Source organism: Cherax quadricarinatus, chromosome 54, assembly GCF_038502225.1.
Source record: "Cherax quadricarinatus isolate ZL_2023a chromosome 54, ASM3850222v1, whole genome shotgun sequence".
NCBI classification, from domain to species: Eukaryota; Metazoa; Arthropoda; class Malacostraca; order Decapoda; family Parastacidae; genus Cherax; species Cherax quadricarinatus.
In genome coordinates, this window is record NC_091345.1 from 3,336,184 (window position 1) to 3,356,269 (window position 20,086).

At 40.3% G+C, this 20,086-nt stretch overlaps 1 protein-coding gene across 2 annotated transcripts in view; it reads left to right on the top strand.

Annotated features, from left to right (window-relative positions):
- LOC128699115 (protein HID1) overlaps positions 1–20,086 on the top strand; it is an 85,891-nt gene that overhangs the window by 39,547 nt on the left and 26,258 nt on the right. For both annotated transcript variants that reach the window (XM_070096533.1, XM_070096534.1), the window contains exons 11-13: positions 960–1,124; positions 9,983–10,216; positions 14,226–14,485. In XM_070096533.1, the coding sequence (XP_069952634.1) occupies positions 960–1,124; positions 9,983–10,216; positions 14,226–14,485 (659 nt within the window). The remainder of the gene's footprint in view (positions 1–959; positions 1,125–9,982; positions 10,217–14,225; positions 14,486–20,086) is intronic.

The window sequence follows — 20,086 nt, forward strand, 5'->3', positions numbered from 1 at the left end:
AATCGAACTTTCTTCGGTCCAGAAGGCTGTTCGAGTGCCACTACCGAACGAATTTATTCCCATCAGGAATAATGTAAATTAGATTAGTCCATTTAAGACCCTCAAAAATACTCTTATAAAAGCACTTACAAAAATACACTTAAATAATTGGTTGAGTTGGGAGCAGTTTGATTTTTGAGGTTCCACTGTACATACTGGGCAGAGAGCCCGCCGTAAGCCCGAGTCGTCAGTAAAAAAGTGTCGCTAAGTGAGGAGAAGCTGTACTACTTTTCATGTGATAATATCTGAGTATCATTTCTGATTAGATTTAACCCTTCTAAACTGATAACTTGAATTATATTTGGGCTGTGTAATATCCTAATTTATTATTTTTATTGATGAAATTTGAATATTAGTTTCCTTATGGTTTGTAAATGCCTCTTCTGATTCCCTTCATATCTTAAAAGCTAATATTTTACTGCATTATCAACTTATGGGACACTGTTCACAATTTTAATCATGCGAACTGAGTGACAGGACACTGGGGCTAATTTGATTCATGTTAACTGACACACAGGTTACTGTGGTTATGAAATACAGGGATACCTCTGTCAGGTCGTACAGCAATCAGAATACATTTAGTTGATGTTTATAATCTGGAGGGTACAGTGTATATTGGTGTGGTGCTCTGGAAACTTGCTTAAACCTGATGAGAAATGGTATAATGTTATTCTGTGTTTTAGTCTCACCTACATGCCTTCTACTGATGCTTTGTTACCTTGTGTTTCAGTATCACCTACATCAATACACTGTTACCTTGAGATTCTGTATCACTCGCATCAATACAATGTTACCTTGTGTTTCAGCATCACCTACATCAGTACAGTGTTGCCTTATGTTTCAGTATCATCTACATCAGTACCATGTTACCTTGTGCTTCAGTATCACCTACATCAATGCAGTATTGGTGTATGTTTCAGTTTCACCATACATCAAGACAATGTCTATGGTAGCAGCCAACAAGCTGCTCCACTTGCTGGAGGCCTTCTCCACCCCATGGTTCCTCTTCTCTGCTCCGCATCACCACCACCTCGTGTTCTTCCTCCTGGAAACATTCAACAACATCATACAGTATCAGTTCGATGGTAAGTAAGTGCTAGATAATGATACAAGAATGGCAATATTAACCCGTAAACGGTCCAAACATATATATACGTTTTTTCAACATTTGAAAGTATGTAAAAAAGTAGATCTTCTTTTTGTTTTTTTACATTTGAAAATGTGTAAAAGAACTTTGATCTACTTTTTTTTTTTTTGTTATATTTGAAAATATGTAAAAAAAAACATAGATCTACTTTTGTAGCACTACACACGTGAACGTAGATCTGCTTGGACCCTTTACGGGTTAAAGAATAAAAAGGCACAATACAGTGTCTAGAAAAATACACAAATAATCCACACAAAGGAGAAAGAAACTTACATGTGGGTTGACTTGACTCAAGAAATCGTAATGACACGATAGCATAGGTGCCTGTGCTAACCTTCCAATGGTGTAGAAATATACCTAGTTGGATGAATCTTATTGTGGCTAGCTGGTCTAGTGGCTAACGCGACGGGCTGGAGTTTTGAGACTCTATGACCGCGGGTTCAATCCCGGCCGGGGGTATGGTTTACATGTGGGTTATTTGTGCATGACAGTATTATTTTAACCTAGGTAGTAGGTTGGTAGACAGCATCCGCCCAGGGAGGTACTACCGTCCTGTAATTGTTGTACATGATGGTAGGATTGCTGGTGTCTTCTTTCTGTCTCATAAACATGCAAGATTAAAGGTACATCTTGCTACTTCTACTTAGGTCACATTACGCATGCATGTACAAGCATATATAGACACAACCCTTTATGTTTTCTTCCATTTTCTTACTAGCTCTTGTTCTTGTTTATTTCATCTTATCTCCATGGGGAAGTGGAATAGAATTCTTCCACCTTAAGCCATGCGTGTTGTAAGAGGCAACTAAAATGCTGGGAGCAAGGGGCTAGTAACCCCTTTTCCTGTATACACTACTAAATTTATAAAGAGAAATTTTTGCTTTTCTTTTTGGGCCACCCTGCCTCAGTGGGATAAGGCCAGTGTGTTGAAAGAAAGAAGAAGAAAAAGAAGTATTATTTTAAATTCTCTAAGTGATTTAGAAATTGGTACAATTAAATTTCCTGTGTATGTATTAGGGGGAAGGGGAGGGGCAAGATTTTGAAGTAAAAATTCTTACAGACTAGGAGAGCGTATTTCTTATGAATTGAATAAGACTTAAAATGAGCAGAATCTAATTGTAACTTATAATTTTATGGTGTGTTGAAGTTGGCCAAAAAATTATCACTTGGAAACCGGCATTGATTCATTACCAACTCCTTCACTAGACAGCACACTCCACTGCTTTTTAAGAGCCTTAACTTGCCTAATATACAAAACATCCACACTTATTATTGTGCCTACTACATACACAGAGCATTATACTCAAATATTAACCCTCCTCTCAAACTCCTCCTTGATAACTACAACAGAACACACAGGCATAACACAAGGCACAAATCACTCTTTGATATCCCTCGTGTCCATCTTTCCCTATGCAAAAATGTTATGCACATAAAGGGCACAAAGATCTAGAATTCATTGCCAGAATACACTAAAAGGCCCCTGTCTGCAAATCAATTTAAGGTCCTACTTAGAAATCACCTCATCGCCCAAAATTAACCAGACACACATATACCTAACACCTACCAATTACTCAAAAAACTCCTAAATAATTTATGACTGCTCAACTATTAGATCATTTACTTCAAACTTAAAATTGTTTCAGTTTCATTATTGTATATTGTGCTTCATGATTGCTCAACTATTTAATCATTACTTCATACTTATAATTGTTTCAACTTCATTGTTTTAAATTGTGCTAAATTGTAATACTGTATTTTTTATATACTATGTCACAACTGTAATTCTGCTCTACCAAACTTATTAAAGCCATATAGTGTGCACTAGTTGAATATTCAATTTTCTTGTATTCACTGTAACTCACCTAATGACCATATGTACAATTACAGCACTGTTGTTGCCTTATTAATCTTAACGCGGGACCCCCAAATTTCAGCCAACTTTTTTATTTTTCAATCGATTTCTTTTATTTTTGTTGTACTTTTAGAGGTGCATATGTAGAAGAATGTGACAAAGTTTCAGTATGATTGGCCAACAAACAACAGAGAAAAAAATATTTACTGACTTTTGATATATGGCAGCATTTCTGACAAATTGGCAATATGAGTGGCACTTCCGGCAATCCCAACTGTTAGAATACATCTTACATGACTTTTAAACACTGCCATTTCATCTAATATATCTGTAAAAAAAATACATTTGATAGACTTTTTGGCATTCACCAAAATATCAGCCTTTTACCCCCCACAAAATAAAAAACATTTTAGATATTCCAAAAAAATGTCCCATGAATATTCAAACACACTTTGTTTTATATTGTCTGTGAAAATAATTTCAATACAATCATTAATAATGGCGAAGTAAAGCGAAATAAGTGAATAAGTTACTTCCGAGATATTGGCCTGGAACGCCGGCCGGCCCGCCGTCTCGAAAAAAAAAAATTCTCGTGAAAATCGTGTTTGTTTGGGTGTTTTCCTTAGTAAACTGGTGTTCTAGTGCAGTTATCCTCTTCAAAACACCGTTTTCTCTTACTCAAAGACCAAATAGTACGACATGGAGACAAGGGGTAGCAATTTTATATAGAAAATTGCTGGTGGACTCTCGCCATATTATGGCCTATTTTATTCAGTCTAGAGTATATAACGTGTTTGTATGTTATTTATAGTGTTTATTATATCATATTAGATCAATTCTGATTGATAAATAAGCCATAGAGTTGATATAAGCGTAATAATGAAGTAATTTCACCTGGCTATCTCTGGAGCGGGAATACTGCCGGTTTTCCCAGGTGCTTCCTGATTGGCTGGAAGTCTACTGATAAGCTCCATCTACTCTTATATGATGCCAAATAGTCAATTATTATATTAGAAAGAATAATGCAAGAACAAGTGATAAAAAACAAGGAAAAAATTCCAAAAAAATATATGGGCTGACAGCAGACGTGCTGCCCACACCGCCGTCACCATACCTGATATAAATGAGTATAATTTCTTGTAGAAACGTCTTAGAACATTGATTCTTGTACCATTGTGTTGCCAAAGAGTTAAGCTATTTTTCTATATGAATAACTCAATTTCCATAATTTTTCGATATTTTTTTCCAAAGCGCACAAAATTGCCAAAATATTCTGCATATAAAAGTTTTTGGCATGTTCACCAAATTGTTACACTCCTTTGCACAAACATGTATCGGGATAAAATTGTCATTTTTTTTTTAACACACCCATTTCCCACCAAGGCAGGGTGATAAGATAAGATAAGATAAGATTTTGTTCGGATTTTTAACCCCGGAGGGTTAGCCACCCAGGATAACCCAAGAAAGTCAGTGTGTCATCGAGGACTGTCTAACTTATTTCCATTGGGGTCCTTAATCTTGTCCCCCAGGATGCGACCCACACCAGTCGACTAACACCCAGGTACCTATTTGCTGCTAGGTGAACAGGACAATAGGTGTAAGGAAACGTGTCGAAATTTCCACCCGCCGGGAATCGAACCCGGGCCCTCCGTGTGTGAAGCGGGAGCTTTAGCCACCAGACCACCGGGCCCAGAAAGAAAGAAAGAAAAAACTTTCATCATCATTAAACACTTTCACCATCACTCATACATAATCACTGTCTTTGCAGAAGCACTCAGATACAATAGCTTAGACATCCCTCCAAACTGCCAGTATCCCAAATCCCTCCTTAAAAGTGTAGGCATTGTACTTCCCATTTCCAGGACTCAGGTCTGGCTAATCAGTTTCCCTGAAACCCTTCACAAAATGTTACCCTGCTCACACTTCATCAGCTCGTCAGGTCCCAAAAACCATTTGTCTCCATTCACTCTTATTTATCATTTATTCATCAACCGCCCCAGGGAGGTACTACCGTCCTGCCAAGTGAGTGTAAAACGAAAGCCTGTAATTGTTTTACATGATGGTGGGATTGCTGGTGTCCATTTATCTGTCTCATAAACATGCAAGGTTTCAGGTACATCTTGCTACTTCTACTTACACTTAGGTCACACTACACATACATGTACAAGCATATACACCTACCATCCGACTTACGACCTGCTCGACTTACGACCACTCGACTTACGACCGTGTTTTTTATGCCAAATTTCTGGGAAATAAACAACTATTTGTGTTGTACACAGTGTTTATCTGAAACCTTACAGTATAAAATACAGTACTAACAGCATAAAAAGTAAAGTAAAACATGAAATACCAAAATAAAACAATAAAATAAAGTCATTACAAAAATATTTTGTTGATATTCAGTAGTAAAGTTCGACTTACGACCATTTTGACTTACGACCTGTTTCTCGGAACCGAACTCGGTCGTAAGTCGGATGGTAGGTGTATATACACATGCCCCTCTGGGTTTTCTTCTATTTTCTTACTAGTTCTTGTTCTTGTTTATTTCCTCTTACCTCCATGGGGAAGTGGAACAGAATTCTTCCTCCGTAAGCCATGCGTGTTGTAAGAGGTGACTAAAATGCCGGGAGCAAGGGGATAGTAACCCCTTCTCCTGTATATATTACTAAATGTAAAAGGAGAAACTTTCGTTTTTTCTTTTGGGCCACCCCGCCTCGGTGGGATACAGCCGGTGTGTTGAAAGAATGAAAGATATATATATATATAAACAGTGGACCCCCGGTTAACGATATTTTTTCACTCCATAAGTATGTTCAGGTGCCAGTACTGACCGAATTTATTCCCATAAGGAATATTGTGAAGTAGATTAGTCCATTTCAGACCCCCAAACATACACGTACAAACGCACTTACATAAATACACTTGCTGCTCTGCTCTGTTCTGCTCTGACTGACCTTTGCTGGTTCCATCCTTGTCTCCTTTCCTAGCTCCTTTTGCTTTTTTGTCCTCTCCCTCAGCTGCTGTCTCTCTGTTTGTGTTCTGTCTCTGTCTAGGAACGCCTTCTCGTACTCTTCCGAGCTTTTCAACCGTGGTTTCTCTTGGAGGATCCTGTTCCGCACTGTTTCTGTCCTGAGAATCAGCTTGATCGGTCGGTTTCTCCCCTTCAAGTACCCCCCTATTCTCTGAAAATTTACAATCTCATCCATGTCTTCTCCCCCTATTTCCGTGATGATTTTCTCAATCTCCTTTCTTTCTTCCTGCCGTCTGTCAGTGTGTGTCCTTTCCTCTCTCTCCCGAAGCCCATGGATAATCACTGATTTTGCCCTTTCCTTCTCCCATTGCCTCTTCCTCTGTGACTCTGGTTCCTGTCTGTATGTGATCATTTTCTCCCTTGATTTTTCCAGTGGCTCTTGGTAGCATGGTTGTGCCTCAGCATTCGACCTATCTCCCTCTCCATCTGCACCCATCTGCTCTTCCCTTCCACTCCCTGGCCCTTCTTTGCAGGCTGATATGACCTTAGCATAATTCATATCTCCTTCCTTCCTGTGTGTCTTCTCTGGTCACTGCCTCTGAGACTTGCTTCAGCCTGTTTACCTCAAATTCTAGGACCTTTACCCTGGCTACTGCAGTTTCGACTTTTGCCTCCCAATTCTTCATCTCCTTCTCCAACCTCTTTTCCCATTTCACAGAGAGCTCTTTCTCCATTTTTTCAGAAAGCTCTCCTAATTTTCTCTCCCATTCTTGCTCTATCCTTTTCCACTGTTCCTCCATCCATTCCTCCCTACCAGTACCATTGTCATCTGATCCCTGATTCCTGCAAGTCCCAACCATTTTTTTTTTTTTTTTTTTTTTTTGTGAAAGAGAGAGAGAAAGAGAAAAAGAAAAAGGGGGAGAGAGTGAGAGATAGGGAGAGAGAGAAGGGGAGCCTAGAAGGAGGGGAAAAGAAGGGAAAAAGGGGGAGAAAGTGAGAGAGAGGGAAAAGGTAAGAGAGAGGGGGGAGTGACAAGGGAAGAGAGAGAGAGATAAAAGAAGAAGAGAGAGTAAGAGAGGAAGAGAGAGAGGGAGAGAGAGAGGAAGAGAGAGAGAGAGAGGAAGAGGGAGAGAGAGAGGAAGAGGGAGAGAGAGAGGAAGAGGGAGAGAGAGAGGAAGAGGGAGAGAGAGAGGAAGAGGGAGAGAGAGGAAGAGGGAGAGAGAGAGAGAGAGAAAGGGGGAGAGAAAGAGAAAGGGGGAGAGAGAAAGAGAGAGAGAGAGAGAAAGGGGGAGAGAGAGAGAGAGAGAGAAAGGGGGAGAAAGAGAGAGAGAGAGAGAGAAAGGGGGAGAGAGAAAGAGAGAGAGAGAAAGGGGGAGAGAGAAAGAGAGAGAGAGAGAAAGGGGGAGAGAGAAAGAAAGAGAGAAAGGGGGAGAGAGAAAGAGAGAGAGAGAGAGAAAGGGGGAGAAAGAGAGAGAGAGAGAGAAAGGGGGAGAGAGAGAGAGAGAGAGAGAGAGAGAGAAAGGGGGAGAGAGAAAGAGAGAGAGAGAGAAAGGGGGAGAGAGAAAGAGAAAGAGAGAGAGAGCGTGAAACAAGCTTTTATGCCACAAGACGGGCAGAAAGCAGCAACTTCACTCTGGCTGTACCCTTCTCCAGAACATCACTCCATCTGAGATCATACATACCCAGGATGACTCGAGTATGGAACACATTCGTACAGCATAATGATGTCAACGAGATAAAGTCAGTTGATCAAATGAAAATGCTGGCCCACAGATGGCTCCAACTTCATCCTGTTCCCTACTTGTATGTCTCATAACAATAAAAATGCTTTCAAATGAGCTGATGTAGGTAACAGCTCTTAGCTTGCCAATAAAGTTAGGAATCCTTAACCTGTAAATAGCTGTCAATAAAGCTAGGGATCCTTAACCTGTCAAACCCTGTGTAAAAAAAAAAAGAGAAAGGGGGAGAGAGAGAGAGAGAGAAAGAGAGAGAGAAAGGGGGAGAGAGAAAGAGAAAGGGGGAGAGAAAGGGGGGGAGAGAGAGAAAAAGAAAGAGAGAGAGAAAGGGGGAGAGAGAAAGAGAAAGGGGGAGAGAAAGAGAAAGGGGGAGAGAGAAAGAGAGAGAGAGAGAGAGAGAAAGGGGGAGAGAGAAAGAGAGAGAGAGAAAGGGGGAGAGAGAAAGAGAGAGAGAGAGAGGAAGAGAGATGGGGGGGAAAGGAAGGATTATAGGGTCACTTCACAGGAAGGTGTAAAATCCTGTATATGTGTGTGTGTGTGTGTGTGTGTGTGTGTGTGTGTGTGTGTGTGTGTGTGTGTGTGCATGTGTGCTACAGCTATTCAAGTGCCTAACAGCAGAGCTGTCCTCACCTAGTGTGTGTGCATATGTTTATGTAAACAGTCCTTATTTCCCACGTATGTACTACATATGTATTGTATATGTACCCGATCTCTTGGTTCCCACTGTACTGTCTTATGCGTTTAAAATTACGTTCAAAAATAAATACACTAGGCTTCGCCTATATGCCGCTACCTCTAAATTCTATTAAATGCCAGTAAATGCTGCTTATTCTAATTCTGATAGCTCGAGGAGAGTGACCCCCAATTCCAGCTAGAGACAGGTACTATTGACCCCATGCAACTCAAACTAGGTGAATATTACTTGCGGCTGGCAGTGGAGTAACGTTGCGGGTCTGTCCTGTCCCAGAAGTTGAAGAAGTTTGATGCTTCTCGGTAATTTTTCCACTAACTTCCTGTATGCACTATAGTCTCTAGCTCTTCTAATTTTTTTCACTCACTCACTGTATTTACTGACACATCTATATATATCTCTTATCTCCCTGGTCTTGAGTCGCACTTATTCTTCAAAATACCCCACTGCGTTATTATGGCAACACTGTTTAGGCCTGACACAACCGTTCACCCTTCCAACGGCCCCCACTAAACAGTCACTATTTCCTTTGTTTTCTTTTTTGTGATCACTTATATTTCCTTTTTTCGGGGCTTAAGTGATTATATGCACTCTTATGCGTGCACACGCCTATATCCCCCACTCTATTCCTTATGGCACAGTCAGAAATTACCACCAAAACACGAGCTCAAACCGCGTGACTCCTCCACGAGTGTGTGTGTGTGTGTGTGTGTGTGTGTGTGTGTGTGTGTGTGTGTGTGTGTGTGTGTGTGTGTGTGTGTGTGTGTGTGTGTGTATTTGTGTGTGTGTTTGTGTGTGTTTGTATGTGTGTGTGTGTTTGTGTGTGTGTGTGTGTGTGTGTGTGTGTGTGTGTGTGTGTGTGTGTGTGTGTGTGTGTGTGTGTGTGTGTGTGTGTGTGTATTTGTGTGTGTGTTTGTGTGTGTTTGTATGTGTGTGTGTGTTTGTGTGTGTGTGTGTGTGTGTGTGTGTGTGTGTGTGTGTGTGTGTGTGTGTGTGTGTGTGTGTGTGTGTGAGTGAGTGAGGTGAAAGTGTTGAATGATGCTGAAAGTATTTTCGTTTTGGGGATTTTCTTTCTTTTTGAGTCACCCCTGCCTAGGTGGGAGATGGCCAACTTGTTGAAAAAATATATATATATGACTATGGGTATGTGACATACTACATCAGATAAATTATAATGTACTCTTTGCATGCCACAAAGGCCCAGCTGTATCTAATTATAAAATGCCCCCCTGGGGTGTGAACCACAACAGTCACCTAACACCTAGCTACCTACTCACTGCTAGGGAAATAGGGACAACAGGTGTAACAAAAGTTGCCCACTCCACCTGTGCCAGGGATTGAACCACAGACCCTTAGTTTGTGAGCCGATGGCACTACCAACTGACCCACAGTGCATAAAGAATACACACATTTTTCTCTCTCCCTCATACTGTTTTTGTAGCTTAACTGACATTGTTGACAGGTGGCATTAATGACAGGTGGTTTTTATTGTTATAATTATTGTTTCAGGGGGCTTGTATTGTTATAATTATCTCAACAGGTAACAGCAATTTGGTGTACACAATCATACGCAAGCGACAGGTGTTCCACTCCTTAGCCAACCTGCCTACAGACTACGGCACCATCAACAAGTCTCTGAGTCGGCGTGGCAAGAGAGGTCTTTTGCGCCAACCCTCGACGGAATCAACTCGAGGACAAAGGAGCATGGAGGGAGCTCTCCCGGCACAGCCTGCACAGCCTGGCACCAAGACTGCTACCCTAGCTGCCATGCCTAGTAAGATGTGTGTGTTCACGTATAGGTGTACATGCGTGCATATTTGTGTATGTGTACACTCACCTATTTGTGGTTGCATGGATCGATTCACAGCTCTCCTGCATGTGTGTGTGTGTGTGTGCATGTGTGCATGCACACTGGTGTGCGTGTATTTGTACTCACCTTATTGTACTCACCCAGTTGTGGTTGCAGGGTTTGATTCAAAGCTCCTGGCCCCGCCTCTTCACTGGTCGCTACTGGGTCACTCACTCCCTGGACTTTGAGCTTTATCATACCCCTTCTTAAAGCTATGTATGGATCCTGCCTCCACCATCTCACTTTTCAGACTATTCCACTTCCTGACAACTTTGTGACAAAGAAATACTTCCTAACATCTCTGTGACTCATCTGAGTTTTCAACTTCCAACTGTGACCCCTTGTCACTGTGTCCCATTTCTGGAATATCTTATCTCTGTCCATCTTGTCAATTCCTCTCGGTATTTTATATGTTGTTATCATGTCCCCCTGTCCCCTCTGTCCTCCAGTGTCATGAGGTCAGTTTCCCTTAATCTCTCCTTGTAGAACATGCCTCTTAGCTCCAGAACTAGTCTCGTTGCAAACCTTTGCATCTTCTCTAATTTCCTGATGTGCTTGTGCAGGTGTGGGTTCCAAACTGGTGCTGTATACTCTAATATAGGTCTGACATTCACGGTATACAGAGTCCTGAACGACTCCTTACTGAGATATCAGAAAGCTATTCTTAGGTTTGCTAGTCACCCATATGCTGCAGCAGTTATGTGGTTGATGTGCACCTCAGGAGATATGTTCTATATTATACTCACCCCAAAACCTTTTCCTTGAGTGAGGTTTGTAGTCTTTGGCCCCCTTGGCTGTATTCTGTCTGCTGTCTTCTGTGTGTGCATGCATGCACTGGTGTACTCACCTATTTGTGGTTGCAAGGATCAATTCACAGCTCCTGGTCCTGCCTCTTCACTGGTTACTACTAGGTCCACTCTCTCCCTGCTCCATGAGCTTTATCGTAACTCTTCTTAAAGCTATGTATGTTATGTTTGTGTAGTCTATACATTTTTTTTTTTTTTCAACAAGTCGGTCGTCTCCCACCGATATGTTGTTGTAGGGGTCGAGTCTCAGCTCCTGGCCTCATCTCTTCCCCAATCACTACTGGGTTCACTCTGTCCTGGCATTGAGAGCCTTATTGGACCTCTTGTTAAAGCTGTGTATAGAAACTGTGTGTGTGTGAGATTACTTAGGATCACCATATAGTGTGTGTACCTACAGCAGCAGAGCTCTACTCATTCTCTCCCACCTTTACATTTCATCTTTTCCTATAATTTGTAGTGTTAAGTAGAGGTAGCACAGCCACCTTCCTCTTGGATTCCAGTCCAGCAGTCTGCACTCTTCCTTCTATCATTCAACAAAAACAATTTTAAACCTTCTTCAGAACTCCTGTTGCTTTGCTCTGGTTATTTTGTACCAATTTGTAGACTTTTTATTTCAGGTAGATATTTTGGGGGTAAAATGTATGTCATGCTCTTGTCCCAGTTTTGATTTAAACATATGTTTGAAATGCTTATTATAGCATTTCACAGTCCATACATCAGTTGTCTGTAATGACATTTGCCAGAGTAGTATTTGAGTAAAGCACTGATGTGTGTTGCTGGTGACAACTCCAACTGTATTTTCTCACACAGTAGTTTTCATGTGGGATTCAGGAAAACTGGTTAGCTGGACATGACTTCTGAAGGTGGGAAGTACAATGATTGGGAAGTTGCAGTTCTGGAGGTGGGAAACAGTGCCTACACTCTGAAGGATGGTTGGGGTTATTATCATACTGGAGTTAGGAAGTACAGTGCTACACTCTGAAGGAGGTGGGAATCCTGTACTCTGAAGGAAGGGTTGGGATGTTATTTCTGAAGAAGGGGTGTTAAAGTTCAGAGGGTCATCTGAACCGTCATGTCAGTCCACTTCTGATGAAACAATGATTGAATGAATGACAGTGACTGTCCCTATTCACTTAGCAGTAATTAGGTGCTGATTGTTGTAGGTGGCATTCTGGGGAACAAGATTAACCCCTAAGTTGCAAGAAATGCTCTGCATAACCAGGGACTTTCTATATACTGTGTCAGTGATGTCATCTAGGTCTGTATCAGCTGTATCATGTAGTTGTATCTGCACATCTCAGGCAAGACAGTGATAGTGTGAATGATGGTGAAAGTGTTTCTTTTTTGGGTCATCCTACCTCAGTGGGAGACAGCCAGCTTGTAAGAAAAAAGAAAAAATATTTAATGAACTTAAGTATCATGCTAATGTGCTTGTACCTTTTTGTGGACCCTTTTTGAGTGACTGAGCCTCACACTGTTGGGGAGAAATTATCTGCAGAAAGAACCTTTTCTTATGACTCTCTCAGACTGCAAAAAGATTACTTTTGTCTGTTAAAACTGATTTTAAAACACATCTCTTTTAATAGAGCTTACCATCCTGGTGATCATACTGTAACTCTTTGATTTAAACTTTAGTATTCTTTTTTTTATCGAAGTTATTGAGCACTTCTGAAGAAAGAACAAGCACTCAAGAATTATAAAATCCCAAATTGTTATTAAGATATTATTATCATAATCATGGGAAATTACTGAGCATGTAGCATCATACAGAGCCTGAGAATAATGGGTAATCAGGTTCAGTCCAAGGAAATTGAGAGTAACTCCAGTTCCTTGGATCAAGATTCCCCTCTGGCATCAAAGTACCCCCACCCCACTCCTTCTTTGAAGAGTGAGGGACTTAACCCTTTCAGGGTTTCGGATGTACTAGTATGGCTTACGCACCAGGGTTTTTGATGTACTTGTATGCCTAAATTCTAGCGCCCTCAAATCTAGTGAGAGAAAGCTGGTAGGCATACATATGAAAGAATGGGTCTATGTGGTCAACGTGCACAATATAAAAAAAATCCTGCAGCACAAGTGCGTAATGAGAAAAAAAAACTTTGTGTTTTTGGATTAAAACAGCGAATTTGCACTGTATTTTCATATGGTATTTATTGTTGTATTCTAGGTTTCCTGGTCTCATTTTATAGAATGGAAGACATTTTACAGAAATTGAGATGATTTTGACTGGTTTTACAATGAAAAGTACCTTGAAATTGAGCTCAAAGTAGCAGAAATGTTTGATTTTTACCCAAGTTCAAAAGTAAACAAATCATGCTACGCATCCAATACACGTCAACTGGTGAGTCTGATATTCTTTCAGAAGTGTGCTGATATTATTTATACCATTTTTACACTAATGCAGTAGTCTGCATAACAGTAAATCTTCTATTTTTTGTGAGAATAAAAATTCAAAGTGGAAAGCAAAAGAATGTAAGAGGGGCGTGGGGATGTGACAAATGAACAGAGGAAATGTTATTTTAGTGCCAGGAATGTCTGTCTTGTTTATTCTGGACCCTATTCGGAAATTGGCATCTTTTGAAATTTGTGTGAAATTGACAAAATTGCTAAATTCTGACCACTTTATTGGATAGTTGAAATTGGTAAATGGGTGGTTTCTTGTACTCATTCAATAGAAAAAATGGAGTTCTAGTGAAATAGTTATGATTTTTGTCGACTAGTACACTGGAATTGGCCGAAAATAGAGCTCAAAGTGGGCAAAATCGCCGATGCGTAAACATTGTCGAGACCGCTAACTTCACGAGAACATAATTCCGTAAGTTTTCCATCAAATTTCATACTTTTGGTGTCATTATGATCAGGAAAAGATTCTCTATCTTTTCATAATTTTTTTTTTTTTTTTTTTTTTTTTTTAATTTGGCGACCCTCAGAACAAGTCTTGGAGAGGGCCTGGCGACCCTGAAAGGGTTAAAGAAAACATAAACTCAACATTTGTGGTTTCTTTCTAATATGTTTATAAGTACAGAATAGATAACATATGCATAATGTGATATGGATAAATACATAAAACACTATGTTCATTCATTTTGCTAAATAATAATTTACATGAAAATATTATTCATTTTTAGTACTGGAGACGATGACAGAAAAGGAATCGGCCCATCCTACCACTCAGCAACTGAATGAGTTAACTACAGCAGCGACAGCTAATGGAGATCTCGTTGGTCCAGTGTCACCAACGTCTCTAGTACCACCACGGGGAGTTGGAGAAGACGACCCCTTAGCTACAGGCAACGTGGCTGCCCCACTCCCACAGGGCACTGGTATACAACCTCCAACAGAAAACCACACACTGCCCACCATACAAGATCTTAAGATTTCAGACAAGGTAAGAGTAGGGGCCCCAACTTATGTTTCAACTTATTGTGATCTTTAAAAGAAACTGTGTAAAGGGTTGAAAGTGAATATAGATAAGAGTAAGGTGATGAGGGTATCAAATGATTTAGATAAAGAAAAATTGAATATTACATTGGAGGGAGGGAGTATGGAGGAAGTGAATGTTTTCAGATATTTGGGAGTTGACTCGTCAGTGGATGAGTTTATGAAGGATGAGGTAAACCATAGAATTGATGAAGAAAAAAAGGTGAATGGTACATTGAGGTATCTGTGGAGACAATGGTATCCATGGAGGCAAAGAAAGGAATGTATGAGAGTATTGTGGTACCAACACTCTTTTATGGCTGTGAAGCATGAGTTGTAAATGTTGCAGTGAGGAGGTGGCTGGAGGCAGAGATGTCGTGTCTAAGCGCAGTGTATGGTGTAAATATTATGCAGAGAGCTCGGAGTGTGGAAATTAGTAGGTGTGGAGCTACTAAAAGTATTAATCAGAGGGTAGAAGAGGGACTGTTGAGGTGGTTTGGTCATTTAGAGAGAATGCAACAAAATAGAATGACTTGGAGAGCGTATAAATCTGTTGGGGAAGGAAGGCGATGTAGGGGTTGTCCCCGAAAAGGTTGGAGGGAGGGAGTAAAGGAGGTTTTGTGGGCGAGGGGCTTGGCTTCCAGCAAGCATACGTGAGCGTGTTAGATAGGGGTGAATGGTGAAGAATGGTTTTTGGGACCTGATGAGCTGTTGGAGTGTGAGCAGGGTAATATTTTGTGAAAGGATTCAGGGAAAGTGGTTAACCAGACTTGAGTCCTGGAAATGGGAAGTACAATGTCTGCACTTTAAAGGAGGGGTTAGGGATATTGGCAGTTCAGAGGAACGTCTAAGCTGTTGTATCTGAGCGCCTTTGCAAAGACAGTGATTATGTATGAGTGATGGTGAAAGTGTTGAATGATGATGAAAGTTTTTTTCCTTTTTTGGGGGTTTTTCTTTCTTTTTGGGTCACCCTATCAATTGTTTTACTATTGCTGCTCTGAAGTGGCATATAACTATTCTTCTTCCTATCATTTTTTGAAGGATAATAGTTTCAGGGTTACAAATAACTTGTATGTAAGTTGAAATACTGGAAGCTAAACTTGTTTGTTCTCTAAGCAATAAATCAGGTTCATAAAAAGTTTCATGTCAGTTACCAGTAATGTTTCCATTCCAGGTTAGATCATAAAATACTATCATAGTGTTACTTATCTCTTATGTAATAGATATCATTACCCATCTTGAGGTAATAGAGGAGTCTTAACAAATGTAAGGTACTGTCACTTAGGTCCAAGATTCATCTTAGATTATAAAAACTCTAAGAAATGCCAAAGTGAAACTCATGTGAATGTTTGCCCAGTCTCTCAGGACTTAGCCCTTTGAAGTGGGTTTCATCTTTGCAGTGCAGCATAGTGAACATAGGAGTGCACTCACTCAGTTTATGTAGTGAACATGGGAGTGCACTCACTCAGTTTATATTGCACTTGACAGAAATGAGCATCTTATTGGACTTCTTATTATTGTGCAGAAAGGTTTTACTACTATTGGCTATAATATTTTCCTACTCAAGCAAAATTACTGTGACCTTAGAGAGCACACATACAAGTACAGGTGCTCCTCAACTTATGATGATTCGAATAATGATATTTTAACTTTAAAATGGTGCAAAAACAATTACTTTGGAAATGAAACTTTAGAAAATTACCCAGTATGAAGGTGGCAAGTCTGTAACTTGTATTCATTTATTTACTTTTCAATTTTGGTATTTAGTTATAGTAATTATTTGTTTATTTACTCATTCAGTGATAGTAGTTATTTATTTACTTATATATTTAGCATATATTCATATACAACTTAACGATTTTTCAGTTTGTGATGGGTTTGTCACAACATGACCCAATTGTAAATCCTTGACAGTAAGCACCCTTAACAATGAACTAAAAAAAGGTCTTCACTTGGATGATTACCAATTATCTCACCCTTAATACTACTTAATTTTGGGAACAATCCATGCAGTCAATGTTGCTGAATTTCTAGACCTTAACCTGCTTTCATACTTGTGATAAAAGTTTCATGAGGTTTCCTAAGTTGTTCTTGTTACTCATTTTATATGCAAACATCTTATTCCTTACAGCGGCAATCTTAGGTCTGGCAGACTTAAGATTGCCAATCTGAGTAATAAGATGTTTACATGGAAAAGAGTAGCAATCTCTTATTACTCTGTTGAACTGTTACATTTATCTTATGATAAACATATGTGCAACACTTGGGTGTCTTTATTGTGGAAATATTTTGTCACAGTGGCTTCATCAGTCCAGTACACAGAAGAATTGTGAAGATCAGAAGGAGTTGATGAACATAAGGAAGCTGTGGTTTTGTGTATAGGGCAAGGAGTAACAACATATTGTAGGAGTGAGGAACAGCCAGTTGTGAGTGTGGAGAAAATTTGTGAGGCAGTGGGTAGAATGAAAGTGGGTAAGGCAGCAGGGATTGATGGGCTAAAGATAGAAATGTCAAAAGCAGGAGGGGATGTAGTTTTGGAGTGGTTGGTGCTTTTATTTAATAAATGTATAGAAGAGGGTAAGGTACCTAGGGATTGGCAAAGAGCATGCATAGTTCCTTTGTATAAAGGCAAAGGGGATAAAAGAGAGTGCAAAAATTATAGGGGAAGAAGTCTGTTGAGTTCTAGGTAGTAGGTTGGTAGACAGCAACCGCCCAGGGAGGTACTACCATCCTGCCAAGTGAGTGTAAAACGAAAGCCAGTAATTATTTTACATGATGGTAGGATTGCTGGTGTCCTTTTTTCTGTCTCATAAACATGCAAGATTTCAGGTACGTCTTGCTGCTACTACTTACACTTAGGTCACACTAAACATACATGTACAAGCATATATATATACACACCCCTCTGGGTTTTCTGCTATTTTCTTTCTAGTTCTTGTTCTTGTTTATTTCCTCTTATCTCCATGGGGAAGTGGAACAGAATTCTTCCCCTGTAAGCCATGCGTGTTGTAAGAGGCGACTAAAATGCCGGGAGCAAGGGGCTAGTAACCCCTTCTCCTGCATAAATTACTAAATTTGAAAAGAGAAACTTTTGTTTTTCTTTTTGGGCCACCCTGCCTCGGTGTGATACGGCCGGGTTGTTGAAAGAAAGAAGAAGAAGAAGTCTGTTGAGTATACCTGGTAAAGTGTATGGTAGAGTTATTATTGAAAGAATTAAGAGTAAGATGGAGAGTAGGATAGCAGATGAACAAGGAGGCTTTAGGAAAGGTAAGCGGTTTGTAGACCAAGCATTTAGATAAGGGTAAAGAGCCGTTTGTGGAATTTATGGATTTGGAAAAGGCATATGACAGGGTGAATAGGGGGGCACTGTGGCAGATGTTGCAGGTGTATGGTATAGGAGGTAGGTTAATGAAAGCAGTGAAGAGTTTTTACAAGGATAGTGAGGCTCAGGTTAGAGTATGTAGGAGAGAGGGAGATTATTTCCCAGTAAAAGTAGGCCTTAGACAAGGATGTGTGATGTCACCATGGTTGCTCAATATATTTATAGATGGGGTTGTAATAGAAGTGAATGCGAGGGTCTTGGCAAAAGGTGTGGAGTTAAAAGATAAAGAATCAAACACAAAGTGGGAGTTGTCACAGTTGCTCTTTGCTGATGACACTGTGCTTTTGGGAGATTCTGAAGAGAAGTTGCAGAGGTTGGTGGATGAATTTGGTAGGGTATGTAAAAGAAGAAAATTAATAGTGAACATAGGAAAGAGTAAGGTTATGAGGATAAAAAGATTAGGTGACGAAAGATTGGATATCAGATTGGAGGGAGAGAGTATGGAGGAGGTGAATGTATTCAAATATTTAGGAGTGGACGTGTCAGCAGATGGGTCTATGAAGGATGAGGTGAATCATAGAATTGATGAGGGGAAAAGGGTAAGTGGTGCACTTAGGAGTCTGTGGAGACAAAGAACTTTGTCTGTGGAAGCAAAGAGAGGAATGTAAGAGAGTATAGTTGTACCAACACTCTTGTATGTGTGAAGCATAGGTGATGAATGTTGCAGCGAGGAGAAGGCTGGAGGCAGTGGAGATGTCGTGTCTGAGGGCAATGTGTGGTGTGAGTATAATGCAGAGAATTCATAGTTTGGAAATTAGGAGAAGATGTGGGATTACCAAAATTATTATCCAGAGGGCTGAGAAGGGGTTGTTGAGGTGGTTCGGACATGTAGAGAGAATGGAACAAAATTGAATGACTTCAAGAGTGTATAAATTTGTAGTGGAGGGAAAGTGGGGTAGGGGTTGGCCTAGGAAGGGTTGGAGGGAGGGGGTAAAGGAGGTTTTGTGTGCCAGGGGCTTGGACTTCCAGCAAGCGTGCATGAGCGTATTTGATATGAGTGAATGGAGACAAATGGTTTTTAATACTTGACGTGCTGTTGGAGTGTGAGCAAAGTAACATTTATGAAGAGATTCAGGGAAACCGGCAGGCCGGACTTGAGTCCTGAAAATGGGAAGTACAGCGTCTGCACTCTGAAGGAGGTGTGTTAATGTTGCAGTTTTATAACTGTAGTGTAAAGCACCCCTCTGGCAAGACAGTGATGGAGTGAATGATGATAAGAGTTTTTCTTTTTCGGGCCTCCCTGCCTTGGTGGGAATTGGCCGATGTGTTAATAAAATAAATAAAAAATTAAGAGTAAGATTGAGAGTAGGATAGCAAATGAGCAAGGAGGCTTTAGGAAAGGTGGGTGGTGTGTAGACCAAGTGTTTGCAGTGAATAGTATTTAGATAAGGGTAAAGAGGTTTTTGTGGCATTTATGGATTTGGAAAAGGTGTATGACAGGGTGGACAGGGGAGCAGTGTGGCAGATGTTGCAAATGTATGGAATAGGAGGTAGGTTACTGAAAGCAGTAAAGAGTTTTCACAAGGATAGTGAGGCTCAGGTTAGAGTATGTAAGAGAGAAGGAGATTATTTTCCAGTAAAAGTAAGCCTTAGACAAGGATGTGTGAAGTGACCTTGGTTGTTCAATATACTTAAAGATGGTGTTGTAAGAGAAGTGAATGCTTGGGTGTTGGTGAGGTATGGGGTTAAAAGATAAAGAATCAAGCACAAAGTGGGAGTTGTCACAGTTGCTTTTTGCTGATGACACTGTGCTTTTGGGAGATTCTGAATAGAAGTTGCAGAGGTTGGTGGATGAGTTTGGTAGGGTATGTAAAAGAAGAAAATTAAAAGTGAATATAGGAAAGAGAGTAAGATTATAGGGATAACAAAAAAATAGGGGACAAACGACTGGATATCAGATTGGAGGGAGAGAGTATGAAGGCGGTGAATATATTCAGATATTTGGGAGTGGATGTGTCAGTAGATGGGTCTGTGAAAGATGAGGTGAATCTTAGAATTAATGAGGGGAAAAAGGTGAGTGGTGAACGTAGGAGTCTGTGGAGACAAAGAACTTTGTCCATGGAAGCAAAGAAGAGAATGTATGAGAATATAGTTATACCAACACTCTTATATGGGTGTGAAATATGGGTGGTGAATGTTGCAACAAGGAGAAGGCTGGAGGCAGTGGAGTTGTCATGTCTGAGAGCA